Consider the following 18559-nt stretch of genomic DNA (forward strand, 5'->3'; position numbering starts at 1 on the left):
CTGTTGGGAGGAAGTTAGAATGAAAAATTGGACTAATTTCTGACGGGATTTTTTTTTTCCACTGCACTGAGGATGTACACGTTCCTTGGTAGTACACGCACGCACAAGGGCCGACCCAGTTGCTTGTGTGCGGGAGAGTGCGCGTGCGGGGACAACAACTCCATCGAGACGACGATTTGATTGAGCTAACTGACGCTACACAAAGTCTTTTTTTTTTTTATGGAAGTCTGAAGTCAGTGCACAGCATCACCGGACTACACGTCACAATTTGGACTTCAGCAGCAGTGGAACACCAAAATGTAAGTCCCTTTTCTGTTGTTTATAAATTAATAAAATATTCGTTCCATTGAACTCATAAACATTCATTATTTGTATATTAACACACCGGTCCAACATATGCCATTTGTGCTGAAGTGGGTTGAGATCTGGGCCCGGTTTCACAAAGCAGTCTAATCTGGTTCATTTTGTTGAAATTTTCGCATTTCCCAACTAAAGTTTTTAGCCTGGTACAGAGGAGGCTAATCTTATTTTAGTTGACAAAACCTCTGTGTCTTACCTCAAAAATGAAACTGGGTCCATGTGACTGCAATTTTATACACATCATAGACAAATATTTTTGGAGAAACTACGGATATTAGCTAACGCTACAAATTACATTCTGGACTAACATGCTATTCCAGCAGGGGGCAGTAAATCATCTTTATACAACCCCTGGCAAAAATTATGGAATCACCAGCCTCGGAGGATGTTCATTTTGTTGTTTAATTTTGTAGAAAAAAAGCAGATCACAGACATGACACAAAAGTCATTTCAAATGGCAACTTTCTGGCTTTAAGAAACACTATAAGAAATCAAGAAAAAAAGATTGTGGCAGTCAGTAACGGTTACTTTTTTAGACCAAGCAGAGGAAAAAAATATGGACTCACTCAATTCTGAGGAATAAATTATGGAATCACCCTGTAAATTTCCATCCCCAAAACTAACACCTGCATCAAATCAGATCTGCTCGTTGACATTAACCCTATGTCATGAAATTGACCCTATGTGTCTTTTTGCAAGGAATGTTTTCACAGTTTTTGCTCTATGGCAAGATGCATTATCTTCTTGAAAAATGATTTCATCATCCTTAAACATCAGAAAAGTGTCAAAAATATTAACGTAAACTTGTGCATTTATTGATGATGTAATGACAGCCATCTCCCCAGTGCCTTTACATGACATGCAGCCCCATATCATCAATGACTGTGGAAATTTACATGTTGTCTTCAGGCAGTCATCTTTATAAATCTCATTGGAACGGCACCAAACAAAAGTTCCAGCATCATCACCTTGCCCAATGCAGATTCGAGATTCATCACTGAATAAGACTTTCATCCATTCATCCACAGTCCACGATTGCTTTTCTTTAGCCCATTGTAACCTTGTTTTTTTCTGTTTAGGTGTTAATGATGGCTTTGGTTTAGCTTTTCTGTATGTAAATCCCATTTCCTTTAGGCGGTTTCTTACAGTTCGGTCACAGACGTTGACTCCAGTTTCCTCCCATTCGTTCCTCATTTGTTTTGTTGTGCATTTTCGATTTTTGAGACATATTGCTTTAAGTTTTCTGTCTTGACGCTTTGATGTCTTCCTTGGTCTACCAGTATGTTTGCCTTTAACAACCTTCCCATGTTGTTTGTATTTGGTCCAGAGTTTAGACACAGCTGACTGTGAACAACCAACATCTTTTGCAACATTGCGTGATGATTTACCCTCTTTTAAGAGTTTGATAATCCTCTCCTTTGTTTCAACTGACATCTCTCGTGTTGGAGCCATGATTCATGTCAGTCCACTTGGTGCAACAGCTCTCCAAGGTGTGATCACTCCTTTATAGATGCAGACTAACAAGCAGATGTGATTTGATGCAGGTGTTAGTTTTGGGGATGAAAATTTACAAGGTGATTCCATAATTTATTCCTCAGAATTGAGTGAGTCCATATTTTTTTCCTCTGCTTGGTCTAAAAAAGTAACCGTTACTGACTGCCACAATCTTTTTTTCTTGATTTCTTATAGTGTTTCTTAAAGCCAGAAAGTTGCCATTTGAAATGACTTTAGTTTTGTGTCATGTCTGTGATCTGCTTTTTTTCTACAAAATTAAACAACTGAATGAACATCCTCCGAGGCCGGTGATTCCATAATTTTTGCCAGGGGTTGTATTAGCAGTGTGAGTGTGCACATGCATGACTTTATTTCATACGTTCATTGTAAGTACATAATATAATTTTAAATATGTTAAAAATACATGGATGACATAAGAAAATGAAAACCCCTATTTCCATTGTGGTCCATTTAAAAATCAAATTACAAAATAGAAGTAATAATAAAATAATAATAACAATAATAATAATAATAATAATAGTGTGTATATGATAACAAGAACCTAAACAATTTATGAATACATTAAGACAGTTAAATTACCATTAAAAAACTACATAATTAAGAGGGAAAAAAAGGACTGAGTTCTTCTAAAAACACTAGAGGTCTAAGGTCTAAGGTTCTGAAACCATTCTGGAATCACACTTTATTCCAACTCATTATAGAAACTTTGAACAATTTATTATCACCCTTGAAAAATGTCAGCTACCTATTTTATAAACACTACCCAATCTAGAGCCCGTGGATCCACATGGGCAACGTGCTAGTAGGGTTATAATTTTCTCAATGCCACTAGCTAAAACTATACGTTTAGTTTTTGTCAAGTAAACCTTAACTCAGAAGTAACCCACGACCAAAATGTGATTCGAATTAACAAAAACATTACAAAAAAAACAACTAAAATTGGTTTCCAAAAATAACTTTGGAGAAGAAACACATCCAAAGGATAACTTAAGAGACAAAGACAACAAAGGCTCAGGATACATCTGTGGAAGCTCCACACATGGCAGCCATGACAAGAAAGCAAACTCAGATTCCCTCTCCTCCCGAGATGCCTGTAAGAGGCCTACCTCCCCTCCTGTTTGACATCCCACAGTGGACCTCCCTGCAGTCCAGACCGCTATCAAACTGTAAGTACTCCATCATGGTGAAGGGAAGAAGAAGAAAATCTTGAAGTTTTCATTCCTTACTGTGACCCCTCAGCTCGTTTTTGACCACTCCACGCCCCCAACTCCCTCACCAACACTATCAGCGGTGTTCAACAAAAGGTCTGGGGAAACTCCCTCTGCCTTTTCCTCTACGTGTGTTGATATTACAGTCAGACTGTTTGGTTGTGTTTGTCACAGTGCGATGACAGAACTAAATACTGGTATTTACCCTGTGATAACTGCATGTCTGGACAGGATCTGTGCAGAAACTGGGTGTTTGGGAAAGAGAGAAAATGTGTACTATTTGTATGCTTTGACTTGTGCATGTACAATGGGACTTGATGCACCACATAGTCCTTTGGTGTGCACTTCCATGTCTTATCATGACCACTTTCGTAATTGGATCTGTAAAGATTTGCATGTTTAAACTTGAATTAAATATTATAACCTCACCAACGAAGTCTGTACATTTGACAACAGGTGTGCATGGTTTCAAGTGAAATGCTCATTATAATGGGCTGATTTTGGAGGTACAAATTTGATCTTTTATCAATATTATTTTTGAAACAGTATCGTTGTGAGCTCAGACAAGATGCAACCAATTAGGGTTTTGCAGGTTGATGATCATAGTGACCATTATTCCTAAAGAATTAAAATGTCTGATGTGATTCTCTCAGATTCTGATGTATTCTTATTGTTGGGAAATGGGCTGTGTTTTCAAGGAGCATGTGTAATTGCCATTAAGTTAAAATTAACTGGAGGCTGTTGAGGGTGGTACTTGATGTTGTACAGTGGACACGGCACATATCTTGTTTACAAGCAAACATTCCACCTGTGAAATACCTTCACTGTGTTTTGGGGAAATAATCTATATTATAATAGCAAAGTAGCCTCTGGCTTCGATCACGGAGAAACTGTTGACAGCTGACATTTGCCGCTTCATATGCTTATGTATTGGGTCAAGGATGAGCGCTGTGAAAATGGAAAGTTGATAGGAGTAATATTTTTGAAGAAATTAGCTATATTAGCTAACAACAGTGAACAATGGTCATTGTGCTGCAATGCACCACTGGAGTTCTGGGGGTTTGAAATCTCAGATGCATTCTGGTGCATTTTTAGGTCCATTTACACACCAAAAAAGATCTTAAATTTTTTTTGGGGTCAAGTCAACTTTTCCACTTGTATTGGAAAACTTAATCCAAAAAGCATACACTGTGGCTCAGAAAAGTACACAGTAAAAGAAATGACAATTCAAAGAACTCAAAAATAATAATTCTCAGTGTCAATTCAAATGGAACAATGTAAGTATTTATGGCACATTAATGCATCAACTTGTTAAACCTTCAATCACTTCACTAGTTTTGGCAAGAGCTTTGGAGCTATTGATACGAGGTCTGTTAGAAAAGTATCGGACCTTTTTATTTTTACAATAACCTTATGGATTTGAATCACGTGTGATTGCATCAGCCAAGCTTGAACCTTCGTGCGCATGCGTGAGTTTTTTCACGCCTGTCGGTTGCGTCATTCGCTTGTGAGCACGCTTTGTGGGAGGAGTGGTCCAGCCCCTTCTGCGGATTTTCATTGTCAGGAAAATGGCCGAGCGACTGCCGCTTTGCTGCATCAAATTTTTTTCAGAAACTGTGAGAGACAGCCAGGTGGAAACCATTCGGAAACTTCAGATGGCTTTCAGTGAAGATCTTATGGGCATCACACAGATTAAGGAGCATTACAACCGGATTAAAGACGGCCCACAGTGGCTGAGGGCGCGCCGCGCTTCGAGCGGCCATCAACACGCTGAAACAACCAGACCATTTCCAAAGTGAAGGCTGTGTTGAACCGGGACGTCATCTGACTACCAGAGAAATGGCAAGAGAGGTGGACATAGCACTTTTTTGGCACATTACACTGTTACAGGAGATTTTGTAATGAAAGACGTGCGGCGGAATTCGCGCGTCAGGACAGAGCCGCTAATGGCGCAGAACAAAAAGCACCTCCGTGTTGGAAGTCTCACGGGACATGTCCAGCTCTTCCACCATTCGGAAGATTCAGACAGCTTTGGGTGGCTTTTCAGTCGAGTGAGTATCCGAGAAATTGTCGAAGAGCTGAGCATGTCACATGTCCTGTGAGACCAACATGGAGGTGCTTTCGTTCCGCGCCATTAGCAGCTCCGTGGCGAATTCCTCCGCTCCTGTTTTCATGACAAAATCTCCTTTAACAGTGGAATGTGCAGGAAAAGTGCTGATGTCCACCTTTTCTGCCATTTCTCTGGTAGTCAGACGATGTCTCGGATCAACACAGCATTCAGTTTGGAAATGAGCCGGTCGTTTCAGCCTGTCGATCGCTGCTTGGAGCACGGCGCACCCTCCGCCATTGTGTGCCGTCTTTAAACCGGCTGTACCACTCCTTAATTTGTGTGATGCCCATAAAATCGTCCCTGAAAGCCATCTGAATTTTCCGAATGGTGTCCACCTGGCTGTCTCTCACAGTTTCTGGAAAAATTTGATGCAGCGCTGCTCCAGCCGTTCAGACATTTTCCTCACAATGAAAATCCGACGAGGGGGGAGGACCAGTGCTCACTCAAAGCCTGCTCACAGGCGAATGACGCAACCGACAGGCGTGAAAAAACTCACGCATGCGCACGAAGGTTCAAGCTTGGCTGATGCAATCACACGTGATTCAAATCAATAAGGTTATTGCAAAAAATAAAAAGGTCAGATACTTTTCTAACAGACCTCGTAGTCTTTCTTTTTAAATTCTTGGCCACCTTATGTACAGATATCTGGGTTTTCAGTTGTTTTCCCCGAGACAGTCCCAGTTCCTGCATGCGTACATCTTTCTTTTCTTTGGCTTTTGCCAATTTCTTTTTTAAAATATAAATATTGCTGACATTGAAAGGTGCTAAATTCATTTATTCACTTTTTCATTTCATGTAAAAATAGAGGTGAGGTCTCTAGGAAAATCACTGCTTATGTGACCCTGACTTAACAAATATAATAAAAAGTATATTAATGTCAACATTTGTTGTCTTATGCATAACGCAAGTGATAATCAAATAAAAATATCTTCCGGTTTGTTTTCCTGACACAGAAGCACAAAAAAATAAAAAAGCCATTCAAGTCTTTTTTCTCTAACCATTGCCATTTAAACTTGTTCTTCACACCATCATCACAAGACAGGCTGTCCCCTCCTTTTAAAATTGTTAAATCTGCCATTATGTTTCTGAATTTTTCACCCCAAAACGTCAGAAAGCCTGTGTCCAGAAGAACCAGAAAATGCAGATTTAGTAGGCTAGAATTTGCATGGAGACAATGTGAAGTAAATTCTTCCCAGACAGATGATATGATGAGATCAAAGACTTACTGGAGTGTTAACTTTACTGTATAAATGAAGATTTAAAAAGTCGGGTTAAAGTTCTGGTCCTTTTGCTCGAACCAGCCCATTTTTTGATGAACTTTTCAGTTTCAATACAGCGCGCAGTTCATGGTTAAAAACTCTAACGGCGTCTCTCATCAGCTGCTGTGTTGACATGCAGCGGCACGTAACATTAATTCTTCAGTCTCGGATCAGGACGTGAAAACATGAGACTTAATATTCATTGTGACATCTCATCAGTGACGTTTCCAAACAATTTTATAAATACAACCTTCATGAACAGACCACAGACTAAATCCGCCATGGGACAGGAAAACAAAAATAACCCTTCTTCTTATTCTTTCAAGTTTATTGGTGGTTTGTAAACCAACACGGTGCATTACCGCCACCAACTGTTTGGGTGTGGAGCATTAATGGATTCTGACGTATGCCATGAAAAATAATCCAGAAACGTTCACCACGTAAGTAAAAACCCGGATTTCTGGGAATTTACAGAAAACTTCTATCACTGTATTTTATAAACACTCCCCAATCTAGAGCCCATGGATCCCCATGGGCAACACGCTAGTATCCCTTTTTTTTTTTTATTATTACAGTTTCATCTACATAGGTGGCGTCATGTTCTGTTGTTAACAGATGTTCTGGGAGGCGTGCTGCATCCACATAATGACAGCACAAAAACAATCCCACCAAATCTTTTAGCAGAATGACCCTCAAATGCAGCAGCAGACAGAAGATGATGACAGAATATGCAATAATACTGTGATGAGGGGCATAAAAGTCAGAGAAGCTGCTTTGTGACTGCAGGGTTGTAGATCTGACCACAAAGATGCAGGATAAAGAGCTGCATGACCCTGATTCCAGCTCAAGCTGCCATCTCTAAATAAACATTTCTGGTCACCAAAGGAACTTGGGATAAAAGCCTCCACCAAATTTTATGTTATGGTAAATGTTACGTATAAGTGAGCTGCTGAGTGTGTGGGCACAGACCTGAAGCAGAGTCCCATGGATGTGGTTGTGTTGCATTGTGGGTCTTGGCTGTGAAGGAAGCTCCTGCAGTAAAAAATGAACAGTGGATAAGACCTGTGTGACCGGTACAAAGGGAACGAGGGCCCGAGCTGCCATCTCCCTGGTCCGATACACCGCAGAACGCCCACACCTGCAACACACATCAGAGCAATCAGTGTACAAAATCATAATAATACTAACCACAATAATCAAGTCTTCCCTTTATTATGCCATGGGTTATTATAAAAACAGAGAAAATGATCCCAGTCATTACTGTATGAGCTATCATTATTTTGTACTTACCATATGTCCTGTTGGACGAACAATGACCTGCATGATTTGGACACTTGGCCAGAGTTTTGTTTGGATACCCATAACTGCAGGCTGCTAATAAAACTGAAGACAAATGTTTTCAGCTCCTTACTTAACGTGCCAGGAAAAAGTCTGTTCCACTTTGATCTCTCTCTTTCTCTCTCTCACACACACCTTTACAGCACAGAGAGCAGATGGGGGCTGCGGCCAGTCACTCTGAGTGCAGACTAAAATTAACCCTGTTTATAAGCTGACAGTCTTTCCTTCTCCTGTATCATAACATTGCCACGGGTGACACGAGGGAAGGACGTGATCGGAACATGAATGAAATGCGAAAGCGGCATGACAGGGGTAGGAATGAAAAGAGGAAGAGTAACAGTGTGATGCTCTGGACAGGCTGCACAGTGCAGGGTTTTGGCAGAAACTGTTTGTTTTTATGTACAGCAAAAAGACCGGTCATTATAGCCCACCCCTCCACTTAAGCAGAAGGCACAGTGGTGCTGTGTTGTCTCCTCATAGCAAGATTTTCCTCTGTGTCTATCTGTTTAGTTTGGATGTTCTCCCTCTTTCTGCGTGTTTTTAAACCCCATACTTCAGAGGAAATGGATCGCTGCTCTATGTGTGACATCGACTCCAGTGTTTGTAAGTTGTTGCAAGGAGTTCCGATTTCTCCACAGCGACAATGTAACCTTAAAAATGCTATTTCTTACTCTTGAATTTGTAAATCTGATCCCTTATTCAAAGCCTTACAAAGACATGAAATTTGGGCTACAGTTTGCCAGAAATCACATGGTAAACCTGAGCCTAGATATGATGTGTCTATTCCACTCCACCACAAAGCTGCTGGTGGTGGTGCAACAGACAAAAGTTGCCAAGGGACAGATTTTCAAACCATAGCCACAGAAGCCTATAACACCTTCAGAGTTATCATGAGTGTCTTGGTGGCTTCCCACACAGATGACAGTACCATACTGTTTGTGTGTCTTAATGATTGATGTACATTATACAAATATTTAATGTTTATGAGTTCAATGGTACGAATATTTCATGCGGTGAAAGATGGAACATACCATTCATCGAGGTGAAGCCCAGTTGAATGGTTTGTTCCGGCTTTCACCGAATTAAACATTTGCTCCATTGAAAGAATGTAAAACATTCATTATTTGTTTTATATAATGGGTAAAATAGATCCTTGTCATTTGCTATATTATTAATTTATAAACAACAGAAAAGGGACTTACATTTTGGTGTTCCACTACTGCTGAAGTCCAAATTGTGACATGTAGTCCAATGATGCTGTGCACTGACTTCAGAGTTCCATAGAAGAAAGAAAAAAAAAAAAAAAAAAAAACTTTGTGTAGTTCCTCAGTACAGCCAAAAATCACGTCAGCTTTTCAGCTGAACAGCTCTTCATGCATCCAGACGGCTTACAGCAGAGTGGATTTTGTGTGTGTTACAAGAATTAGCAGCATCAGTTAGCTCGCTGTCCCCCGCGTGCGCAACCAGGTTAGCGTGCGTGTACTACCAAAAAATGACTGTGCAGCTGAAAAAAAAAAAAAAAAAAAAAAAATCACATCAGAAATCAGTCCAGCTTTTCATTCTTTCTTCCTGCTAACAGCCTCCAGACAGCGCAGTGGATTTGTTTTGAGTGTGTGCACACTCAAAGTCTGTGCATGTGCGGGCGCATGCCTGCACGCATGTACATGTGCACGCACATGCAAGATTAGACCTTACCTGTGTGAAGCGCCTTGGGGCAAGCGTTATTGTGACTTGGCGCTACATAAATAAAATGACCTGAACGGAACTGAATTGTCTGCACAATTCACTTCAATGTTGCACACTGAATTGTCTGTGCAACCCTTGTATCAACTCTAAAGGGCCTTTCAGATTGAGCACAATGCGCACTAAATGTTGCTTTTAGAAGTGCATAGGGGGCAGAGTTTTCTACATCACCATGTTTCTATTCTGGAGGCTGAACAAGTCTGAAAGCCGCCATGTTTGTGAAGACTCATGCGTTCTCAAAAATGAATGAATAAATAAATAAATAAAAAGTACTCTGTCAGTGAGTCATAGGCAGAAGGTTAGCAGCAAAAGCAGAACAAGTGGAGTTTATAATGGAGGGCACCCTGCTGGGAGATATTTTCAACAGAGACCATTTGTCAGTGAGCCCTAGCAGAGCCTCACTGAGCCTACACATCTGGACATATTACACAGACCTGACCAGACTCTGTGACACACCGTTTGCGTGTCACGCTTTAGAGCGATGCATGCCACACCAGTGCAGTGGGGGTGAAAGACCCTTTAGACTGCCCAGCTGTGTGTAGAAAACTGTGTAACACGTGTACTATGACCTGGACCTCTGTTGATATATAAGTTGTTTTATTATACGGATCATGTCTGGCATAAATATGATTGATCAACAGCAGGCACAGGCAGATTATGACAACATGATAAACCCACATGTGAATAAAGTAGACGAACATGTCACCTCATCAGAATATCACGCATCCTGCATATTATTATCCACCTGTAGAAAGTAAAGGGTAACCACCTGGACTGCAACAACTATACAGGGGTATTTCACTCCTCTCTAGCCAGGAAGGAGACTTAAGCCACTTTGACACATGAATGAACTTTGGCTCCGCACTGCCGCACAATTCGTCGTGCCAATGTGTCATTACATGGTACTCTTGAAAAGCTACCTTGACACTTGAATGAATTTGATCCCCACACTGGAATGCAACCTTGAGTGCCAATGAGTAAAATCATCGTAACCTGTTGTAAACTGTGCAAGTCCCTGCTCACAATGACACGCATCGACATGCAGTTCTTGCGAAGAGATTGTGCAATGTTCACAGCTAGTTCACGCAAGTGACCATTTAAAAATTTTCTTTGCGCACTGGCACGCAGCCGTGCACAGTTCACAGACAGTTTACAACAGTTTGCAGCATGTTTACTCATTGGCACGCTAAATGGCGTGCCAGTGCAGGGATCAAATTTGTGCAAGTGTCAAGGCACCTTTACACGGATCACTCTTAACGGGATTCAGGTCCAGTTACCTGTCAACGTGTCAACCATCCACCACATCCTTGCTTTTTGACAACTCACAGAACGCAAGCGCGAATGTCAGTACTGCCTTTTTACAGCAAAATGGTATTTTCTTAAAGCTTTTGATTTAGTTGACCCAGGGGCTATACTGTATGTGGGACATCCTGTGAATTCCTGAGATTCCCTATAAGTTGTGAGACACTATAGTTGTTTTATACACAAATACTGTTAGTGCAGCAGTACAGAATGAGGACAGAGTCTCTGACTTATCCCCCAGATGAATTCCAGTGTTCACCAGGGATGTGTTCTGGCTAAGAATCTGTTCAATACTTGCATGAAAAGAGGATCTTGAGTCCAGTGGATTAGGTGCCTTTGATGTAGAGGAAAAAGTTTGACTGAACTTGACTTTGCAGACAATACTGTAATATTTGTGGACTCAATGGATACCCTGATTGTAGCACTTGAAAAGCTGAGTGATGAGTTAAAGCATCTGGGTATCGGATTGTCCCGGGTCAAGACCAAGATCCAGGCTTCACAGACTTCCTGACTCAACCATGAGGTGATGGTCTAGTGGGTAAGTGTTGGGCTTTGGACCAGAGGATCCTTGGTTCAAATCCCCACCTGACAGGAAAATCACTAAGGGCCCTTGGGTAAGGTCTTTAATCCCCTAGTTGCTCCCTTGTGTAGTGAGCGCCTTGTATGGCAGCATCCTGACACTGGGGTAAATGTGAGGCATTATTGTAAAGTGCTTTGAGCATCTGATGCAGATGGAAAAGTGCTATATAAATGCAGTCCATTTACCATTTAGCCATTAAAAATTTAACTGGATGCAGTGAAAGTGTTGAGACAATGACATATCTCAGCAAAGACATTCATGTCTCAGGAATCGCACCCACAGAGATCAAGAAATGCCTGGGAAAAGCTTACAGACTCATGAGGTCCCTGGATAAACTGGTCTGATGATGCTAATACCTTCACAGGAAAATGAACATCCAAGTTTTTGAGTCCTGGTACTTTTTGACACATTTCTCTGGACATGAGTTGGCATGCAGGAGCCTCAGTATTGGGGGCACAAAGAACTGTAAAAGGCCAAGGCAAGGCCCATGTTTCACCTGGTTGTGGCAGATACATAGTTGGTGGGGGTGGACTGCTTGTCTGCCATCCACCGCTGCGGGATATTCCGTGGTGTGATTGATGTGGCGATGTGCTGCATCAGTTCATGCTCCCAGTCCTGACCTGACTTAACTGTTATGCTAAATTTACTGCTCACAGAAAGGGAAAGATAGGTCTTAATCTAATCTCTCAATGGAGAACTAAAAAGGAAAAATTGGCTTGGAGAATTAAAATAAATAAACAAAATGCGCACATGTTAATAATCTAGCAGTAACGAAAAAAATGTGTTGATTGACGCCTGAAAAATTTCTACAAGGCTTCTAAAGCATTGCTAGAATGGACTCTCCTTTATTCTGAACGCTGCACACAAAAGCACAGTCTTGGCATTTCAATTTTACCCAAACATTTTAATTCAAAGCAATGACAAACCAAGTATGAAGTGGAAACTCACAACAAAAACACAAGCAGGGCAATGATTAAAAAAATATCAACTACCATAACTTTATTTTTGTGTTAAGTGCAAGTTTGTGCAAAATGTAGACGCTTGTTTTGAGAGTTTTATAAAAGAAAACTAAATTGTGCATGAAATACATGACTGGAGAAGCTCATCGTGGTCCGTCACACTGGAGCAGAAAACTGTGCCGTGGGCTGTGTGAATGGGTGTATTGTTAGGGTTCTGTTTAGTAGGTCAAATCCATCTTAGGTCCTACATATACAGTGTGCATATCTTCCACATATACAGAGGATACGTGCAAACAGTCACACAGTAAGGAGCACATCTACAGACAATGACACACGCAGAGAGAGCAAAGGCCAAAGGAGTATAGAAGGGTAGGGTTCATCCGGAGAGTATTCACAGCGGTTCTCTTTTTCCACATTTTGTTATGTTACAGCCTTATTCCAAAATGGAGTAAATTAAATTTTTCCTCAAAATTTGACACACAACACCCCATAATGACAATATGAAAAAAGTTTTATTTGAGTTTTTAACAAATTTATTAAAAATTAAAAAAAACTAAGAACTCACAAATACATAAATATTCACACTTTTACTCAATATGTTGATGCACCTTTGGCAGAAATTACAGCCTCAAGTCTTCTTGAATATGATGCCACAAGGTTGGTGCACCTATCGTTGGGCAGTTTTGCCCATTCGTCTTTGCAACACCTCTTAACCTCCATCACATTGGATGGGTCTGGGCTCTGGCTGGGCCACTCAAGGACATTCACAGAGTTGTCCTGAAGCCACTCCTTTGATATCTTGACTGTGTGCTTAGGGTCTGCATAGGGTCATTGTCCTGCTGAAAGATGAACCATTGTCCCTCAGCGCTCTGGAGCAAGTTTTCATCCAGGATGTCTCTGTACATTACTGCATTCATCTTTCCCTCAATCCTGACTAATCTCTCAGTTCCTGCTGCTGAAAAACACTGGTGATTTTGCTGTGTGGTTTCCTTCAAAAATGTTGTCAGGCATTCACGCCAAAGAGTTCAATCTTTGTCTCATCAGAACAGAGAATTTTGTTTCTCATGGTCTGAGAGTCCTTCAGGTTACTTTTGGCAAACTCCAGACAGGCTGCCATGTGCCTTTTACGAAGGAGTGGCTTCCGTCTGGCCACTCTACCACACCGGACTGACTGGTGGATTGCTGCAGAGACAGTTCTCCTTCTGGAATATTCTCCTCTCTCCACAGAGGAATGCTGGAGCTCTGACAGAGTGACCATCGGGTTCTTGGTCACCTCCCTGACTAAGGCCCTTCTGCTCCGATCACTCAGTTTACACGCCTGGCCAAGTTGCTCCGATCACTCAGTTTACACGCCTGGCCAAGTCTTGGAAGAGTCCTGGTGGATCTGAACCTCTTACATTTACAGGTGATGGAGGCCACTGTGCTCATTGGGACCTACAAAGCAACAGAAATGTTTCTGTACCCTTACTCAGATTTGTGCCTCAAGACAATCCTGTCTCAGAGGTTTACAGACAATTCCTTTGACTTCATGCTTGATTTGTGCTCTGACATGTACTGTCAACTGTGGGACCTCATATGTATACAGATGTGTGTCTTTCCAAATCATGTCCAATCACCTGATTTTACCCCGGGTGGACTCCAGTTGTGCTGTAGAAAGATCTCAAGGATGATCAGAGGAAACAGGATGCACTTGAGCTCAATTTTGAGCTTCATGGCAAAGGCTGTGAATACTTATCTACATATGATTTCTTAATTTTTAAATTTTTCACAAATTTAGAAAATCTCAAAAAAAGTTTTTACACTGTCAGTATGGGGTACTGTGTGTAGAATTTTGACGAAAATTAATTTTGTCCATTTTTGAATAAGGCTGTAACATAAATTGTGGAAAAAGTGAAGCATTGTGAATACTTTTCGGATGCAAAGTAAATTGCCGGCTGCTTGCAGTGTCTATGATGGAATTAAAGCTACACGTTGAAGCCAAACAAGCAGCTCTGCTCCACTGTCGAAAACCAGGTGGAAGGTTTTAGAGCAATGTGAACATCTATCCATCACTGCAGTGGTATGCACAGATGAAAACTGAGCTTGCTTATTCAACTTTAGCATGACAGAGCCTGAGCTATATACAGATGCAAACATACAACTGACTGTACATGTGTCTGGGAAAAAAACAAGATCATAATTATGTATGTGAGACAAAGAGGAAAAGGGATCAGATACAATTACTACATCTGTTTTAATCTGCTATGATAAACAGGTTGGTGGGTAAAGAATGGGCAATAATCAGAGCTCAGACGAGATTCAAGACGAGACAAGACAGTATTACGATTCAATTAGTTTCAAAAACTCATGACCAGCTTCATATTGTCTGAATCTATAATTTAGAACAAAATATTGAATATATAATTGTTTAAACACACTATATCCATCTGTTAACCATTTAAACGCTCGTTCGTTAGTTTTTAATTGTGCTGCCCAGAGGAGTTCATTGGCTCAAATTGCAAGTTATTGATTGAGAAGAGGCTAGAGAAGAATGGAATTATATAGAAGAAGTTAAGTCCTGCATAGTATCTGAGGACACAGACAGGTTGCGTGACCAGCAGTTGAACTCGGGTCTACACATTTGCAGGCTACCTGGTCTGCTACATATATGACTGCTAATGAGTAAACCATTCAGCCATAAAATTGTCACCACTGACAGGTGAAATGAACAACACTGATGATGCTGTTACAATGGCACATGCCACTGTGTGGAATACATGAAGCAGCAAGTTGATATTTTGTGTCTTGTGGAATGTTCCTGGTCTGTAATGCTCAATACATAACTAAAGTAGTGAAAGGAAAGAAAACTGATGAATGGGTGACAAGGTGATGGGCAGCCAAGACTCGCTAACGCACGTAGGGAATGAAGGCTGGCCCATGTGGTTCAATCCAATATAAGGATCTGGTGCTCGGGTCTTGGTGCCAGATACAACAGTAAACCTTCGGAAGTCTAGTGTAGTCCATGCCACAATGGGTTCAAGCTGTTCTGGTGGCAAAAAGGGGTCCTCCACATATTAGGCAGGGGGTCACAATGTTTGGGTATATACACAGCATAAACAGTGGGTGGAAAGGTTGGACACATAAAAGGACAGACTGAACAGAAGAAGGACAGTCAAAATTAGTATGAGGGCAGTTTGGATCAACACGTGAACTGTCAACAAATGCTTTTCCACCTGCTGTGTGCACCTAGGACCAACCAGACAGCCAAATCCTCCGTAACAAACAGACAACAGCTTGCATTCCTAAACTCAGCACGCTTGTAGACACCCCCCCACCCACACACACAAACAGGGAGGGAGGGAGAGAGAGAGCGAGAGAGAGAGAGAGAGAGAGAAGGAGACAAATTGCTTGTCTATTTCTCACTTTTCAATCACCCAGCCTTCCTACCCCCACAAGGGACCCATATGTTAACTATCTATGCTAATTTGGCCTATTGAAAGAGTTTTGCAAAGGAAATAACAGTTTGTAGGGGTGTAATTTTAGAAACAGGGCTGTTCCTTGTGGGGTCAGGAGGCACACAGTTGACTCGCATGGACAAGGCTCATCTGGGCCTCATTTTGGAGGACTGGTGGAGCCACTTCCTTTTGTTAAGACTGTAGCATCAGATACAGTACTAAATGAGCAGGAGGAATCAGGCACGTCACTGACGAAATTAAAAAGTGAACGATATTATGAGACAATTAAAACTGTTTTAATTCAAGTCTCCATGAAAAGAGACAGACAGCCTAAAAAGAGTATTTCATATTTCAACTTTACAAAACAGGTTTTAAGAATTTAGATGTTAAAACTGAAATTGGGATTCCTCCAAAATAAAAATAAAAAGTTTCCATGCATAAAGCTGTGTCTGGTGTGTCATTGTTCTGTTTGAACACCCAATCATGCCCAAGTTTCAACAGTCTAGCTGCTGTTTTGAGGTGGTGGTAAAGAATTTGGAGGTATATCTTCATTATTCCATCCTTTTTGAGCAATGCACCAGTACCACTGGAAGCGCACAGCCTCAGAGCATGATGCTACCACCACTATGCTTGACAGCTGGGACAGTGTGCTTAGGTTTGAAAGCCTCACCTTCCGCCAAACATACGTACATCTTGTCATCTGGCCAAATAGCTCAATCACTGTCTTGTCTGACCATAAAAACATTTTTCTAGAAGGCACTTTGCTTGTCTATGTGGGCAGCTACAAGTTTCAGTCTAGTGTGAACATGTCAATTTTGGAGCAGGGGCTTCTTTCATGGTTGCCACCCACTCAGTCCATGACGATGTAAATCTCTCTTCACTGCAGACAGTAACGCTGGTGTTCCAGCAGTTTCCAGTTCATGGAAGGTCTGAGTCTTGTGGTTCCTGTGTTGTTCCTGAAGATCCTAACTAATTTCATCTCATCTGTGGATGACAGTTTCTTCCAAACCTTGCAGAAGTGGTGAGACATCTGAGGAACTTGCACTTGTGTACAATTGTTTGAAATGATGATCTTGGAATCTGCAGTTGTTTAGAAAAGGCTCCAAGACTTTCCCTATTTAAATCTACAATTCTCCTTGTTAGACATTCACAGAGTTCCTTGGACTTTCTCATTGTTCTGAACATCAGTCAGTCCAATGAGTGCTGTCAAACACAACCTTTTTATGCTGGCATAGAGAAACTACCAGTTGTGGTCAATCATGATCATTAATTAGGAGTTCATAGACACTGGCTGTTTTACATTAAAAGACATTGTAGAATGTCTGGCATCACTTATAAAAAGATTTAAGTGAATATATTTATATATTTGAGCCAATGTGTATAATTTTGACCCTGCGTGGATTAGAGAAGAGACAAAACAAATTCAAACTTGTGTACCCAAATCTTGTTTTTTTTTTAAGTTATTAATGATGTATGCTGTACAATCATTCCAACCTGGCAAAGGAACAGTTTAAAGTGTAGGTGACACGATATGTAATGTTTTTTGAGTATTTAAAACTAAAATTAAACAGTTTAAACAACCTACACTTTAATGACATCATTAAAAGCCAAAAAATTACCATGACATTCATGCCCATGATGAGTGTATGTAAACGTCAAAAACACAACTGTAAGTGCAGCAGTGGTGTTGAACCAAAATGTTTTTCTGGGAAAAGTCAAAAAAGACATGCGACATATGTACATGAAGAAGGTAGCAGCATCAAAGGGACTTTATATACATATATACATTAGGAGCCATTTTTAAAAAGTCATTCATTACAAAACAAACATGTTCACATCTGCATAATCTGTAAACATCAAGGTCAAAAGTCATTTAAATGGTAGTGGTGTAGTATGTCTAAATTATGTTACTATTACACACTCGCTTACTTCTTGTGCATGCTACAGTGCTGGCAAGTAGCTGTGGTCTGCTCTAAGGTTTACCAGTCACTGGGAATAAGTCTTATGGGATGCTTCTATTCCTCATGTGTCTTACTCTCATCTGCAGCTCAGTGAATGCAGTTTTCATGCTTCATGGGTTTACACTGTCAACTTCTTTAGGAAAGCAGCTCTTCCTCCATATGCTGCTGAGTGCCATTATCATTGGAGCTGCCTGACTCCAGCTGTGATGGATACATTCCCAGTCAGTGTGGATATTTTTCTAAACCGGGAAATAGGGGTGCCACACCCCTTGTTTTGGCTACGAGCACCCTTGCCGAAATAATGATTTTTTTTTAAAGATTTATTTCTAGCGTACAGCTTTCCCCTCGGTGATCGAGTCTTCTGTAAATACATAACATTGATGCCAGGAAATAGCAAGCCCATTCATAATAAACATATTTTTTTTTCCAAAATACTAAAAATGTGGCAAAATAACAGTAAGAGAGCATAAATATGTCCCATTTCAGCCCTCCCTCTCTGTTGTTGTTCCAATCCGCCTCGCTATTTCACGCCACCATTTCAACTGCGAAACACGTGGTCTTGCATGTCACAGAGTTTTGCAATGTTCTGTTTCTGTGGTAACGTCTCTCTTCTATAATTTTAGGGACATTACCATGTTTTCCAGAGGTATCAGACATGAACCAATGAGAATGGGAAAGGGAGGGAGGTAGGGAGGATGAGGAGAGATGCCTGGATGGGATAAATCACTATCAGTGCACTTTGAACTAGGCCATTAAGACAGAGAGAGAGAAGAAAGAAGCTGAAAGATTG

At 40.9% G+C, this 18559-nt stretch overlaps 1 protein-coding gene across 1 annotated transcript in view; it reads right to left on the reverse strand.

Moving 5' to 3' along the window:
- thada (THADA armadillo repeat containing) overlaps nucleotides 1-18559 on the reverse strand; it is a 281569-nt gene that overhangs the window by 104286 nt on the left and 158724 nt on the right. Inside the window, 1 exon segment of the mRNA XM_034184530.1 lies at nucleotides 7422-7590. Within this exon segment, the coding sequence (XP_034040421.1) occupies nucleotides 7422-7590 (169 nt within the window).

Source organism: Thalassophryne amazonica, chromosome 13 (assembly GCF_902500255.1).
Source record: "Thalassophryne amazonica chromosome 13, fThaAma1.1, whole genome shotgun sequence".
NCBI classification, from domain to species: Eukaryota; Metazoa; Chordata; class Actinopteri; order Batrachoidiformes; family Batrachoididae; genus Thalassophryne; species Thalassophryne amazonica.